This window comes from Fusarium oxysporum, chromosome V (assembly GCF_013085055.1).
Source record: "Fusarium oxysporum Fo47 chromosome V, complete sequence".
NCBI lineage: Eukaryota > Fungi > Ascomycota > Sordariomycetes > Hypocreales > Nectriaceae > Fusarium > Fusarium oxysporum.
The window spans coordinates 2,551,932-2,567,462 of record NC_072844.1 but is presented as its reverse complement, the minus strand read 5'-3'; the positions used below and the strand labels follow the sequence as shown (position 1 = coordinate 2,567,462).

General features: G+C 50.0%; 5 protein-coding genes across 5 annotated transcripts; 2 read left to right on the top strand and 3 right to left on the bottom strand.

The window, feature by feature from the left end:
- Positions 1-365: 365 nt before the first annotated feature.
- Positions 366-1,285, bottom strand: FOBCDRAFT_319639 (cytochrome P450; the record flags this gene model as incomplete). The annotated part of the gene is made up of 3 exons (XM_059612032.1): positions 912-1,285; positions 817-865; positions 366-711 (listed from the first exon to the last, which is right to left on the bottom strand). The coding sequence occupies exons 1-3, from the start codon at positions 1,030-1,032 to the stop codon at positions 366-368; spliced, it is 516 nt and encodes a 171-aa protein (XP_059464935.1). The 5' UTR covers positions 1,033-1,285.
- Positions 1,286-3,313: 2,028 nt separating this feature from the next.
- Positions 3,314-8,786, top strand: FOBCDRAFT_293369 (uncharacterized protein; the record flags this gene model as incomplete). The annotated part of the gene is made up of 1 exon (XM_031184374.3): positions 3,314-8,786. The coding sequence occupies exon 1, from the start codon at positions 3,318-3,320 to the stop codon at positions 8,784-8,786; it is 5,469 nt and encodes a 1,822-aa protein (XP_031040016.2). The 5' UTR covers positions 3,314-3,317.
- Positions 8,787-9,001: 215 nt separating this feature from the next.
- FOBCDRAFT_319637 (ubiquinone biosynthesis protein COQ7-domain-containing protein) lies at positions 9,002-9,992 on the bottom strand (the record flags this gene model as incomplete). The annotated part of the gene is made up of 3 exons (XM_054704662.2): positions 9,666-9,992; positions 9,100-9,615; positions 9,002-9,046 (listed from the first exon to the last, which is right to left on the bottom strand). The coding sequence occupies exons 1-3, from the start codon at positions 9,843-9,845 to the stop codon at positions 9,002-9,004; spliced, it is 741 nt and encodes a 246-aa protein (XP_054560637.1). The 5' UTR covers positions 9,846-9,992.
- A 320-nt stretch (positions 9,993-10,312) lies between these two features.
- FOBCDRAFT_136157 (uncharacterized protein) lies at positions 10,313-12,341 on the top strand (the record flags this gene model as incomplete). The annotated part of the gene is made up of 4 exons (XM_031184371.2): positions 10,313-10,494; positions 10,632-11,353; positions 11,403-11,539; positions 11,592-12,341. The coding sequence occupies 4 exons, from the start codon at positions 10,313-10,315 to the stop codon at positions 12,339-12,341; spliced, it is 1,791 nt and encodes a 596-aa protein (XP_031040013.1).
- Positions 12,342-12,802: 461 nt separating this feature from the next.
- Positions 12,803-13,964, bottom strand: FOBCDRAFT_240096 (PLC-like phosphodiesterase; the record flags this gene model as incomplete). The annotated part of the gene is made up of 4 exons (XM_054704661.2): positions 12,803-13,333; positions 13,427-13,531; positions 13,590-13,784; positions 13,872-13,964. 4 exons carry the CDS (start codon positions 13,962-13,964, stop codon positions 12,803-12,805), a joined length of 924 nt encoding a protein of 307 aa, XP_054560636.2.
- Positions 13,965-15,531: the final 1,567 nt, after the last annotated feature.

Below are 15,531 nucleotides of genomic sequence, written 5' to 3'. Positions count from 1 at the left end.
CAAGACCGCAAGCGTAGCAATGATTTCTCCCTGAGAAATCCGTCGGCCGAGGCATGATCTTGGCCCATCGCTAAAAGGAATGAACGAGTCTCCCTCCAGTCGAAAGAGCAGTGTGCTTGTAGCAGCACTCCCAAATTCCTCATCCCGGGGCTGGCACCCTGACTCTGTTCATCTTGCTGTTTATTCCTGGCTATTTCGATACCACCGCTCTGGGACCCAGTCATTAATATCATCCTTGCCGTCGTTAGTCAGGCTTGGTCGTCCCGGCCAACACCGTGGATTACGGTGCGCTGATACGGCACCTGACGATATGAATGTTTTGCTTGGGGCAAATGACTCTTACCGCCGATAGTGATGATCTGACCCTATTTCGAAGGCACTGCTTCAGGAATTTCGACAACCGCAGGCGTCATTCTCAGAGTCTGGTCAATACAAGCGCCCAACATGCTGACCATCTTGGGATTGATCAGGTTTTCATAGTCCCACAATGATGGATCACCATCACCACATGTCTCGTCAATGGCACCGTGAAGACTTCTTTGCGATACTGGGTTGTTTGCCAGTTCCAACAAGATAAACTGAAGCACACCTGCCGAAGTCTCCTGTCCGGCAGCTAGCATGATGAAGGTGTTTCCACGGATGTCATCCTGTGATAGTGCCCCCTTGTTCAGCTCTTTACCTTGCGGGCGAGGACCGACATCAGTCCTATAGCTGGATCTTTCCAGTCAGCCCATGAGGTCCATACCATCTATACGCTCACCCCTGCGGGCTTCAATAATGTTTTCGTCCATCAGCTCCTGCATATACTCGCCAAACTATTCGGAAGATTTTGCCGCAATTTGAGTCCTCTTAAACGGCATCAGCACTGTTGTTGGTTAGCATTGATGATTTACCATAGCTTCGTGCTATACTTACAGAGAAGCCAGCGTGGTAGGGGGGAAGCATAAGAATATTCTCCGAAGCGGTTGCAATGGCCGTAGCAACACTCAATTCATGGTCAGCAATGGGCTTAGGAGATCCATACTTGGTCATCCTTGGGTCAGCTTTTGAGGGCAATGACTCCCCAGGCCATATTCAGTAGAGGCCAAACCCGGGACAGGCGATAAAGTTCGGTGTCGGCCTCATTATATTCTGATTGAGTGTAGTGATGGTACCGCTATCATTCCCACCAGTCCCCACGGCATCATCTGCTTACTCGAGCCAAGCCTCCCACTAAGCTTCAGGAAATATTTTGATAATTGGAATCCAGACTTTTATGTTTTAACAGCCAGAGCAAGAAAAGTAGTGAGCAAGCTGCGGAACTTGTATAAGCTATGGAACGTACTAAGGTGAGACAAAATAGAACGTACGAGCAATAGTATAAGACACGCCACTTTCTTTTGAGAGCACAGTGGTTTGTCGTAGGTTACTTGTAAATGTGTATATAAGATACAGAACAGTTATCTAAATTAGCAATATAAATGCCTAGACATTTGGTTGATTGTCAAGTGGAGCATAGCGTACTGTATAGGGTGACCTTCATAGTATTGACAGAACTCTGTTGAGTTGAAATGCTTGCAGTTCAGGCCTGATGAAATGTCAGCAATACTATTATTGAGGGTGGAAGGCAGAAAATAAGAGAACCCGAAATGATCGTCTTTTGAATTTGGTGAAATAAGCCATATGTTTTACTTTTGTTCCTCCTATGCGTTGGTTGAGGCGCTGGTCACTTCGACTTATGAACGGCCTGACATCTGAAACGAGGATCGTAACGTCATCCGTAGGCCTACATCAGTTGAAACAAGTGCGATTTATTCTTCGCCAACTCCGGTTGCTCATTCTTCAGGTAGGCAAAGACAGAGGACATTATCTATGTCAACTTGTACTATGTGGCTGGGAGATAGTAAGATTAAACTGAGCTTGCCATTGGCCAAATCATAGGTCCAACAGAGAACTTGAGATGGAATTGATCACAACGGGTAACAGTGCCAGGGTAACTGTTGTTATAACGGTGATTTGGTTGTGCAATAAGAGATAATCATAACTGTGGGACATGAACCTGGTTAAAGAGGATGAGATATGAGAATATGGATGTAATTCATGTAGAAGCACCAGGACAATCAAGTATGCTTAGTATTTTACGAGTAGTACTGTCAATACCTTGGTCTGCTTCTACGCGCATCTTTGTAGAGCGACGGAGGCAAGAAGAACATAACTCCCTTCTATACATATACATAAGGTAGTATAGTATATGTAGGTATTTGGGTCAAAAGGTTAAGTCAACTTTTAGAGGTAATTCGATTAATTTCAACCTTAATTTCCTCTGACCTAGGTCCAGTATGGGGTATCCAGAGGCCCGAACAAGCCGTTGGAACTATCATGATCAAGACATCGTTAAATGATTTACACTGAGGCCATAAGATAATGACAAATCCTGTTGAAGTCACAGCTACAGAAAAGTTATGTATACCAATCCAATGTTGATCGCCATTTCACCCTGAAACCCACCCATTATTTGAGGATCTTGTCGAGATGGGTAGGAGGCGCTGCGGGCGTTTGGACGGGTTGGTTTCAGGACCTTAGTCTGGCAGGTAGCTTCCACCCATGACCGCTCATCTACCTTAGCAACTTAGGACTAAGGTACCTGAGTAACTTAGGGGATTATCCAGGTGGGTTCCGTCGCCCTTTCCGCACAGCAGGTGCAAATAAGGATGCTCTAATTAGAGCCTATGCCGTTTCTAGTTTAAAGCTGAACCGGGCAGACTCGAAATTCAGTGGAGCTCGATTCTTGTCCATCTCGAATGCGCAGAGAGGAACCTGGACAGATCGTCCATCCACGACTGACTTGACAAGGGTTAGGTTGGTCGTCTCCCAAAAATTTGGTACGTGGACCGTGATTAAAGGATGTCAAACTCCCTTTGAACCCCGATATTTATTGTCCGACACAAGTCTCGTGACGGCGACGATAACGCTGTACAGCAAACCCTTTTCTCGACTACAGTACTAAAATCATCTCCGCTGTTCCGTCATTCATCCATCTTCATCGACCGCTTGTTTAGTTCGTCACCACCCTTCGCCGCGCGACCAACATACGTGCGTGCGACGCTTGAAGGCCCCCCTTTACGAACCACACACTTTGTGCTTGCTTGTGACAAGAACGACCGCATATAGATCGCCATTTCCAAGTTTGATTATTTTCTGTTCCTTTCAGCATGTTTTACGTGGCTGCAACAGTTGAACACATAATACCCTTTTCCAGCTTGCCAGTTGTCCTTGCCAATTAGGTAGTATAGGATAGGACTGCCACCAGACCTTCGAATCAAGAGCGACAACTCGTCATGACGCAACATCGACCAGACGGGGATGTCTCGCCCATGGACGTCAGTCCTCGTTCAGTTTCCCCAGAGAACCCGAATCTCCAACCTGCTGCCCCCCCTGTTTCCAAATCAACCTCCGATACTCTCCTACCTCCTGTCGGTCTCAAGATTACAGCCTTGTCAGACCCTCCAGGTTCGACCAAAGAAACGAAGCCAGCTTCAAACGAATTGGCTTTGGGCCAGGGCAAGGCACCTTCATCGGCTATACCAAGATCCACCCCAGCTTCAACCAAGTCGCTCAAGGACCATGGCATTAGCGACCGAGACTTTGGCCTGGTTGTTGACGGTGACGGACAAGACAATAGTCAGGCGCCTTCGAGACCGAGCATACAGTTCACCCGCCCAGATGGCGTTGATACGCCTCCAACATTCATGCGAGGCTCTTCATGGGAAGAGCCAGAAACCCCGGGCAAATCTCGTGGTGCCTCCTTGATGTCCAAACTCAAGGCTCTCACCAACAACGGTGGCGTGTCGACACCAAAGTCATCTACTGTGGCTGGACCTTCGAGTCAAGGCATTCAATCGAACATCAACTCTCCGACGCGACCGAGCCGTGGAGTCCCTGGCACTTTGACAGAGGAGGACACTGACGCCGATGCTGACGCCGAGGAAACAGCCGATGAGGGCAGCCCCGGAGATGACAAATCGAAGAAAAAGAAACAGAAGAGAAGGATGCGCCGCACAAAGAAGGCAAACACTTCTACACCTGGAACGCCTCGCCGCTTTGTGAGCGACATCGATGTGTTGGATAGCTTCGACCAGTTGGTCAAGCGCCGTGCAAGTATGCCCGATGCAACTGTCCCTGATTATGGTGTCTCTGAAGGCGAAGGTAGAGACCGCTTGGGCATGGCTTTCCGTAGAGGAAACTCTTGGATGACTTCCGCTGTGCGACACCATGGCGAGGAAACTGATGAAGTCGAAAGCCCTGGAGCGGTTGGACGACGAACAGGTCATGTCCGCCGAATCACCGTTTTTGGTGGTGGAGGGGTTTCGGATGGTGATGCTATGACACCTCGACGCCCCTTCTTCACTTCTGAACGTGCGTCCACTTTTGGTGCTCAGAAGTGGAAGCAAGTCAAGAACACACTAAAACTCCTTCGACAGAAGAAAGAAGATCGTTTTGACTATTTTAAATCGGCTGAGCTGATGGCCGAACTAAGGGCTGGTGCTCCCGCCGTTCTTATGCTTGCTAGCATGATACAAAGAGATGAACACGGGAATAAGAGAATCCCGGTTCTTCTTGAGCAGCTCAAGCTTCGCATTACCGATAGCTCCCCCATGGAGGATGACGACAAGGATCGACACTGGCTATTCACTATAGAACTGGAATACGGAAGTGGACCGAGCAGAATGAGTTGGACTGTAACTCGAACGCTTAGAGATATCTACAATCTACATTTGCGTTACAAGTTTGCTATCAACAACGAAAAGTACATGCCCGGGCGCATGGACTTGGGTGGCCGGCCGAAGCAACCCAAATTTCCATACTCGGCCTTCCCTTATCTTCGCGGTGCTCGCAAGAAGGGAGAAGAAAGCGATGAAGAAGATCAAGCCAGTATTCGCGGAGAAGAAGAGACAGCTGGCGAAGGTACAGCAACTGAAGCAGCAGGAGACGGCATTCTCAGTGACCCCGAAAATCCCGGTGGCCTCCCACGAAGGAAGTCTCGCAATTTCCTGGGGATGGGCCCAAGGCGCAGATCCACAGGCATTACCGATCCTGGGGATATGTCCAACCCAGAGGGTCCAGGAATGCCTGCTATGGACATGGCAACGCGGAGACAACGTTATGTTGAGAAGCAACGGCGTATTCTTGAAAAGTACCTGTCTGAGATGATCAGATGGCTCATGTTCAGAGCTGACAGCAACCGGCTCTGCCGCTTTCTCGAACTCTCGGCCCTTGGCGTTCGCCTCGCCGCCGAGGGTAGTTACCATGGAAAGGAGTGTTACCTTCATATCCAACCTTCGAAGGGTTTAGACTTTCGCCGTGCTTTGACACCAGCGAAGGTCATCTCTCGACACAGTCGGAAATGGTTCCTCGTACGACAGAGCTATATCGTCTGCGTAGAGTCCCCCGAAAACATGAACATTTTTGATGTGTACCTAGTCGATTCGAAATTCAGTATTTCCTCGAAGCGAAGTAAGGTCAAGGCGATTGGCTCCGCTGAGAAGAAGGCTGAGATCGATTTGACTGTGGAGGCACCCCCTGACAAACATCATACTATGACCCTTCGTTCATCTGAACGCAAGGTCCGCCTCTTCTCCCGCAACCAATCCGTGATGAAGCAGTTTGAGGATTCCATCAACCAGATGCTCAAGCAAACTCCCTGGTATCAGAACAAACGATTTGACAGTTTCTCTCCAGTACGAAACCATGTATTTGCCCAATGGCTCGTCGACGGCCGCGACTATATGTGGAACGTTTCTCGAGCTATCAATATGGCCCGCGATGTCATTTACATCCACGATTGGTGGCTGAGCCCCGAGCTGTACATGCGCAGACCAGCGGCTATCAGCCAGAAATGGCGACTGGATAGACTGCTACAGAAGAAAGCTAGAGAAGGTGTTAAAGTCTTTGTCATAGTGTACCGAAACGTCGAAGCCGCCATTCCGATAGATTCCGAGTATACCAAGTTTTCATTGTTGAACCTCCACCCTAACATCTTCGTACAACGATCCCCCAACCAATTCAAGAAGAACCAGTTCTTCTTCGCTCACCACGAGAAGATCTGCATCGTGGATCACGATGTAGCCTTTGTTGGAGGAATTGATTTGTGCTTTGGACGATGGGATAGTCCTCAGCATCCTATCGTCGACGACAAACCAACTGGATTTGAGATGTCTGAGACACCTAAGGATGCAGAGCATTGCCAGTTATTCCCTGGAAAGGACTATTCAAATCCTCGAGTGCAGGACTTTTTCAGGCTCAACGAGCCGTATGAGGAAATGTACGACCGAAGCAAAGTACCTCGCATGCCTTGGCATGATGTTGCCATGCAAGTTGTGGGCCAGCCTGCAAGAGACTTGACGCGCCACTTCGTCCAGCGTTGGAATTACCTTCGCCGAGGACGGAAGCCTACACGCCCATTGCCCTTCCTGCTCCCCCCGCCGGATGCTAACGTAGATGAGTTGAAGGAGCTGGGTTTAACTGGCACTTGCGAAGTCCAAATTCTTCGATCTGCCACCACTTGGTCTTTGGGTATCGAGCAGACTGAGCACAGTATTCAGAATGCATACATCAAAATGATCGAGGAGTCAGATCATTTTGTCTATATGGAAAACCAGTTTTTCATTACCAGTACTGAGGCATATAACACCAGAATCGTGAACCGTATCGGCGACGCTCTCGTTGAACGAATCATACGGGCTCACGAGAATGATGAAGACTGGCGTTGCGTTATTGTTATTCCCCTCATGCCTGGATTTCAAAATACAGTCGATGAACAGGAGGGTACAAGTGTTCGCCTGATCTTGATGTGTCAGTACGCTAGTATTTGTAGAGGTGAACAGTCCATCTTTGGCAGGCTTCGAGCCGCTGGCATTGAGCCGGAAGACTACATCGCCTTCTACTCGCTTCGTCAGTGGGGAATCATGAGTAACGATGTCCTTGTCACCGAGCAACTCTACATCCATGCCAAGACAATTATCGTTGATGACCGCGTGGCTCTTATCGGCTCCGCCAACATTAATGAGCGATCAATGCTTGGTAGTCGTGACTCGGAGTGTGCTGCAATCGTTCGAGATACTGACATGATCAACTCGACAATGGCTGGAAGACCGTACCAGGTTGGCCGTTTTGCTCACACACTCCGACTCCGACTGATGCGAGAACATCTCGGCCTCGACGTTGACGAAATACTTGAGCAAGAGCGCCAGGCAGAGCTTGACCGTCAAGATTTCGAGAAGGAGATGGAGGATATATATAATGAAGAGAATGGTGGTCCTGCCGATTCCTCAAAGCTTTCACCGAAACGCCCCGATCACCTACGTATTCCAAGTATTAACCATGACCTAGATGCTGCTGTTGAGGTTGAAGACGACAGCAGCAGCAGCAGCAGCGACAGTAACGCAGAAGTGGATAGTACTGTCATCAATCAAGCAGAGGATAAGGTAAAGCATGAGCTGGACGTGACCGGTTATGGGCCTGACCGTTGGAAGTCTGCCGAGAAATCTGGCCTTGATGCTGGCCGCGATTCTGTTATCATCAATGGTCGCGAAGTCCTTGTTAGCAATATAAGCAATGAAGGCAAGGGGACACTGCAATCACCCAAGGAAACACAGCCACACAGTCCTCAGCCCGATAATCGATATCTGGACCCAGGAAACCACAACGACGGCCTCCCCCCTGTGCCAGCTCTAAACCGTCGCACTACAGATCAACTTGGTCTGCCCCGTCCCGCACAGCTACCGTCTTTGCCGATAAGCGACGATACTGACATTGGCGGCCCTCCACTACATATCGATCCTGAAACGGGAAAACCGGTTAATGGTGTTTTCCATCCGATGGCCGCAGATATTCATTTAGCACACATTGACAAAGACTGTATGGTAGATCCAGTCAACCCCAACTTTATTGACGAAATTTGGAACCGGGCTGCTCAAAACAACACGAAGCTCTATCGCCGAGTGTTCCGCTGCATGCCGGATTCCGAAGTGAGCACTTGGGCAGAGTATCGAGAGTACACGACCTACGGCGAGAGGTTCCGGGCAAGCATGGAAGGTGGCCGATCCAGAGGTGAAGACTCGGAGTTTCCTCCATCCTCGAGACATCGTGGATCCACTGCGGGTGGTGCTGGTGTTAGTGCACCAGGACCAGAGGTGATGGCTAAGGCCATTGAAACTGAAGCGGAGAAGGCAATCGGAAGAATGACCGAGAAGCTCCCTCTTGGCCACCATGAGGAGGATAGAATCAAAATCGTCATTCCTGACGAAAGCCAACGCGATGCTGATGAAAAACAAGCAATGAAAGATGGTGAGGCTATATCATCACGACCTACCACTGGGCTGGAGAATGAGAATGGTTCTGATGCACATCAACACATAGAGGCACCATCTCCAGTCTACTCGCCCGGAGATACCCCATTCCCTGCCTTCGATGGAGGCAGCAGTGGAAGATACCTTGACCCACAGACAGGTACCAAGGATAGAGAGAGGCGCACTACTTTTTCGACGCTCGAGAAACCATCCTCAAGAGATACCAATGCCCCTCCACCGGGGCAGTTTGGCTCAGTGAAGCGCAGACGCCGTGCAACCACTAAGAATAGCCGACGCGGCTTTAGTATCGATGACATGCCATCACGGGGGCAGGCTGAAGAGCTTTTAAATATGGTCCAGGGCAATATCGTGCAGTTCCCTTATGATTGGCTCCTTACAGAAGAGCAGAACGGGAACTGGGGTTACCAAGTCGATGGCGTCGCCCCCTTGGCAATTTAGTAAGTCCAGCTCTTCGAATGGACGGCAGAATACTAACGAAATGAAGTAACTAAACGTGCCCTTGATCCTGCTCTCCTCGAGATGGTGTATTCTGACTCTAACCGTGCACAAGGCATGGCAAGGAGTTTTGATCACGTAGTTTTGCACTTTATTCATGGGAAGCATTCGACAAGCGCGTTCATCCTCTCTCACACGCGCATGTTTCTTTCTATCTCCTAGTTCTTATTCATACATGTTTGTCCAAGGAGCCTCGCGTAGGCCTATATTACAATTATAATACATCTGATTTGAGGCTTCAAACTTTTTCGCTTACCCAGATAGCACCTCGGCAGCCTGCGCGGATGACGCCAGTGAGAAGCCAGTGAGGTTCTGCCTTTTGTGCATCATGCTCTACAGCATGATCGAGATGCTCCAGTTCTTCGTCTCGTATCACTCTGAGGGTCTTGACAAGATCTGATAACTCCTCGCCGACTTCGTAACCCTCGGCTTCCCACTGCGTAATCATTTCCAACAATGTCCGAATTTGTTCGTTGTAGTGGCCACCAATCTCTGTCTCGACAGCCTCGGTACAAGCCATAGCAGCTTCGTAACCGAGCATAGCAGTAGACCAACCTAGGCCAGTAGCCATGACGGACCACAAAGGGTACAGGGCAGTAGGGCGAATGCGATGCTTGTGAATGAGGCCATTAAAGGTCTTAAAGTGACCGTCTTCTTGATCATACATATGCGTCATCAGCTTGCGGAGATGAGGCTTTGATCGGAGAAGGATGGGTGACTGGGCAGCATAAATGAGGACTGCAGCGAGTTCACCAGCTTGATTGACACGAAGCTACCAGAATATCAGTCACCAATAAAATGAATTCGTCTCGGAAGTCCTACAGCTGAGTCGAGAAAATCACGTTGCTCCTGGGTGAGTGCTTTGAGTTTCTTGGGAGACCCAGACGTTGAGACTGAGGCTTGAGCCGTGGCGATGGTGCGAACACATGGCTTGTAAAGACTTGGTGTTGATCGCACTAAAAGAGAGCGCAGAGGCCTGGCAAGAGTTCTGGATAAAGACATAATTGTTACACAAAGCCTGGCCTACTTGTCAATCATCAATTGTTGGCGGGCCCGAAATCGAACGTTGAGCATGATGGGCGTGGACATTCTCGGTGAGCAGTCCGCTCACCGAGGGCGGACTAAAGCTTCCCCGGCAGTCGCACCAGCCACACACGTGCAGCAGCATGACATAACCTTGGCCAATGAGGTGTTGGGTGGAAACCACGAATTCAGAACAAGTCTTGAAGGAGAAGCGATTGTGCACTTCTGCTTTACGCACAATCCTCTTCTCTTCCATCCACTTTCGCCTCTTTCATCGCTCAACCCTCCCGCGCGCACGATTACGCATTTCCCTCGACCCTTTCTTATCACCAAATTCTCACCGGGTTCACCTAATACGCGTAGAACGCGGTTGCGCCTGGGCATACGACTGTTGTCTTTTAAAGCCATTGCGTTCTGTGTCGTTACTGGCTCACCACAAGGTCGCCATGTCTGACGTTGACGACGAGCTTCTCGCTCTCGCAGGTGGGGATTCCGATGATGAAGCTTCTGGCAACGAGAGCAGGGGCGGATCGCCATCGCCGCCTCCAGCGAAAAGAAGTGGTTCCAAGAAAGGGGCGGGAAAGAAGTCGCGACGAGGAAACGATGACTCTGAGGAGGAGGGCGAGGCGTGAGTGATGTTTCTTAAATCGGCGGCATGATGATCTGGAGCTTGAACACTGTCCTGGCCCCCTAATCCGCTTCCTGTTTGCGGCTCCTCCAGATCACTGCGATACACTTACAGCATGCTGACCCATTGTGATTTAGGTCTGCGCCAGGAACGCCAAACTCTCTTGAGTCCGCTCCTATGGATGAATCTGACTCCGACGACGAACCATCGCGAGGTCGAGCAGCGGCTGCAGAGGACGACGATGAAGCCTACCCAATTGATGGTCGATACAAGAGTCAGAAGGAAAAGGCAGAGATCATGGCCTTGCCAGAACTTGAACGTGAACAGCTTATTGCTGAGCGTATGACGGACATAGAGCGTCAGCGACAGAACCGGCTGCTCCGTCAGATGGTAAGCAATATGGAGAATGAGGAGCGCAAACAGGTCAAAAAGAAGCGCAGTGCTGGAACTGCGGAGCTGGAAGATGGCGATCGAAAAGCATCACGGCCGCGCACAGAGAGCAAGAGGGAGACCGCGATGGACTCTTTGCGCCAAGCCAAGGCAGAGAAAGCACGTCGACGGGAGGATCTCGAGAGACGAAAGGATAATTACTCTCCACGCAGACGCAACTCTGGGGCAGAGGACAGTGACGATGACTATAATCGCGGACGCTCCCCAACACCCGATGCCGACGAAAATCGCGATCAACCGCCAGCTGAGTTACGCGATTATGAACGTGTTCGATTGGGGCGAAACGAGTTCGCTCAGGTCTGTTTCACTCCTGGATTCGAGCAGGCTATCACTGGATGTTATATACGTATTGCTCTTGGACCGCATCCTGAAAGTGGCATTGAGCAGTATCGCATGGCAGCCATCAAAGGTTTGTAACAAATAGCACAGTACAGCAGTAGGACTGACATTTTTCACAGGCTTCACGACCAGTCGCCCATATGCTCTTCAGGGGCCCAACGGTGCATTCGTCACAGATCAGTATGTCAAGGCGGCGCACGGTAAGGCAATCAAGGAGTTTCCTTTCATCGCTGCCTCGAGCGGAAAGTTCACAGAGGTATGTTGAAGTAAAACTGCTTTCTTGGATTGATACTGAACTGGGGCCACAGAACGAGCTCAATCGGTACAAGGTCACATGCCATAATGAGGGTGTGACACTCCCAAGCAAGGCTTACCTCATGGATAAAATTGATGAGATCAACGGCTTGATTAATCATTCATGGACCACAGAGGAAATCAAGGCTCGACTTGCACGGATAAAAGAGCTGAAAAGGCGATTTGACCCCTCCGAGCGAGAGCGCATAGCCCACTTACTTGAGGAAGCAAGACAACGTGGCGAGCACGATAAGGCCGAAGAGCTACAGGAGGAGCTCGACAACCTTGGTTCCCAGCGCTTAGCATTTAGGACGAGTCTGGGCTCCTCGAAGCACAACGAAGTACCCAAGGCCCAAACTGAGCAAGATCGACTGGCTGAGCGTAACCGAGAGAACCGGCGTTTGAACGCGGAAGCTGTACGAAAGGCCCAGTTGAAGGAGAAAGCGAAGTCGAAGGAGATCGAGGCAGCCCTCAAACGTGGTGAAACCTACCAAGGTGACATGTCAAGACGACTTAGGACCAAGGCCAAGTTCGTTTATGACGCTAACGAGAAAGTGGAACAAAAGCCAGCGGCCAACGGCAGCGGAACCAACACTCCTGGGACTAGCACACCGAAGGCGGCCGCCAAATCCCAACTACTACCTCATCTTGCAAAGTTGCAGGAGGAGAAACACAAGGAGAAGGGTATCCCTACTATACATAAGCCGCTGATGGATGACGATGTGATTGGGTCGCTAGACCTGGATATTGACGTTGAAATTTGAGGGGGAACACAAAGACAGGGGCGGGGCATCATGAGCAGCGTTTTGGTTGTTATGGTCTTTTACACAGTGCGTTACGGCTAGAATCAAGAGACAGGGCAGGGCGGATTACATACATATCTCAACACAGAGTCTACTTGAGCCCAAAAGGATCTGTGACCAGGTAGACCTTGGTAGACAGTCACTATAATTCTGATGATCCAACGGTTCCTGTGTCGTGGTCAATACGTAAGCATATGGTGATGGCTAGCCCTCCAAGGGCAGTGCTGGTACGAATGACCGCATATATTGATTATGAACACCCAAGGCTGTCGAGGTTGATGGGCGCATCTGGGCCAAATGTAAGCCTGGCGTAGCCCACAAAGCCAGTAAGTTGTCCAAGTTTTGTTGCTGTATTCAAAGTCAACCGTTACCTAGGCCATTGGTGGCATCCCTTTCTGCTATCACTCATCATATTTCGTCTACTATTTATCCAAGCTCCGGCGGTCTCGGAGAAAATCAAACTTGCCCTGCATCCTTCTGAGAACATGGTAGGCCATCATCAAGGTTTCCGTCAGGATAACGACGGCTACCATCTCTGCCTTCTTCCTTATCCTTTCAGTCAGAGCTAGCTTTGGTCTGGTGAGCTTGCCATCCATCTCGTTCTCAAACTTTTCGCACATCTCGAGGTACAAACGAGGATTGTCAGTGATGACACCATCTATCAAGGCAGGCCCCTCGATCTTTCCATTGCGGCGCCGTGGATGACACAGATTTTGACGGATACACCATTCCATGTGGCGAGGTTCGTTGACTGTCCACGTCATGAGAAGCTTGTCAGTCTGTCGAAGTTCGCGTAAAAAGAGTCTTCCTGATGGACCGATGAGAGTCTTGTGGTTGAGATTGAAGCCGAGGTTAGGTACACGCAGAAAGTGGTGCGAATATAAGAGGGAGGTGCTGATATGGGCCAATGGATAAGTTGGAAGTCGACTACGCGCAGCCTGCAGGAATGATGCCTGTTCAATCATGTCAGCTGCAATATCATCAAAGCGTCCATGTGGAAGTGTAGAAACTGTGCTAAGGGTGTCAGCTTAGGCAATGCAGCTTACATTCCAGCATCCCAAAATAATACGTTGATCCCATGGCACAGGTCCCTGGACGCCGTCTAGATCCCTCGCAATTGCAGCCATCAATTCTGCCGGGTCATCATCTAGCTGGGAGGTCCGCATTAGCTTCCGTCTTATGGCACATGCTTGAGCTGATGCAGCGGACCTTGATATCTAAAACCACCCAAATGTCTTGCATTTTCGGCTGAGCCAACCATTGAAGAAAGTCTTTGAGCCGCGGCATAGGTTCATGAGGCTCGGCTACTGTGCGTAAAGTGCTGAGATACTCCCACGAGCACTCTCCGATGCGAGCGTCAATGCCAAAGCAGCGTTTAAGGGATGCATCCTGCTCAAGTGTAAGCTGAGCCGAGCCAAGCCAAGTAAGCCAAGTCGTGATGGAGGTAATTAGCATGCCATGGTGGAGAGCGAACCTAGTACTCTGACTTACATGTGATATCACAGCAACACCATCGGCCGAGATATGAATATCGGTTTCTATCGCATGAGCACCAGCTTTGACTGCACCTCGGAAGGCGGCCATGGTGTTTTCGGGCCAATCAAGCTTTGCGCCGCGATGAGCAATTGCTTGTGGGAGCCGCCGAGAAGGATCTCGTGGTGACGGTCTGGCGGTGGCCCATGGTGCTGTTATGAAGCGAATTTAGTGGTGCTGCAAAGGCCTATCTTCTCGTTGGCGTGTCTGACCTTGAGGAACAGGCCCTGGTTGGGCGTCATTCTTGATTGAAGACTGTCGCTCCGCCCCCATTGTCGATGTTTGTGGAAACCGATTAAGCCAAGTTGATGAAGATTTAGAAGGGACTCGCTCGCAATAGGGTCCCTGGCAATGGAATGACTGAAATGACCAAAAAGATCGACGGATACACGCTTTCTTGTTTAAAAAACTCAAGGTCATGGATTCTCGAGACAACTTAAGACCAGGGCGCTCATGCGCTTTCGTTGGCCATGGTCAATAGAGCTTTCTCCATTAGGTAGATCCACTGCTAGGAAAGAAACACGATAGCAAATTGGGGAGTCGTGACGGGCTGATTCACTTGGAGACGTCATCCCCGCCCCCTTGACACATATTGTGCACGGCCACACTTGGCTTCGCCAGCCTCACTCCAATGTGATTCCACCTTGACTCTCTAACAGTTAATCTGGCCTGAACAGCATTCCTATGTGCCTTTCTTCTTCAATTGGCTCGAGTGACTGGTGGATGATCTAGCCTCTCTGCATCCTCAGCTATCGACCGATAACGTAGCTTGCTTGATATGATCTGATTCAGGTAGTTCTGGGAGTCGAGATTGAGTCTGATAAAAGACAAAGACTGAGAGCAGGGCCAACTGTCTGAGTACCTGAGCTATGTCACAGTGTTTGGCACGAGCTTGATGAAACTGCAAGACAGTATAGGATGTACGCCCGGGTCAGTTCCCGAGGCACACCGGCTACAGCCAATCTTGTGCCCATCCGGTTCAGACTCATGCGGCCAAGGGGAGGCAAGAAAACTTAGGACCTCTTATCTAAGTAATAAAACGACTTGGGTAAACTTAGTATATCTTATTAGGACTTTAGACCAGTTTATTTTGGCACCCTAATTCAATGTCAGAAGTTTTCTTGCTCCCTGAGGGCGGTTTTCCTCAGAACCCATGTTCTTGGCTCTGACCCGGTCCTTTGGCTTCTCCGACACCGGCAACGCATTTCAGATCCGGTCCAATCCTCCCTTGAGCAGGCGTCGATTCTTATCCCTGCGTACTGCATTCTCTGCAAGGCCGGGCAGCCGGTAAAGCCAGATACGTGCGATGGGCAGCTGCCAGAAAAGCTCCCTTGCCGTTGAAAGCCAACGAACAAACACACCGGCCCCGTGCGAATCAACTACTCGCATCACGTTTCTAAAACCGCTGGACGGCTGGGCTTGTTTGTCTGCTTTCTTTCATTCATTTGCAAGATACGAACTAACAACTAGATGATCTAGCATGCCGTATTGCGAGGCCAGTCCTTGAACTGTCCATCATCCTTGTTCCACGTCTCTATTTCCTCTGGAGAGGGTCAAGAGACTCCAAAATACCTCCAAGTGTCTGGTTGATTTCTCCTCCCAGGTATAATAGTTAGCC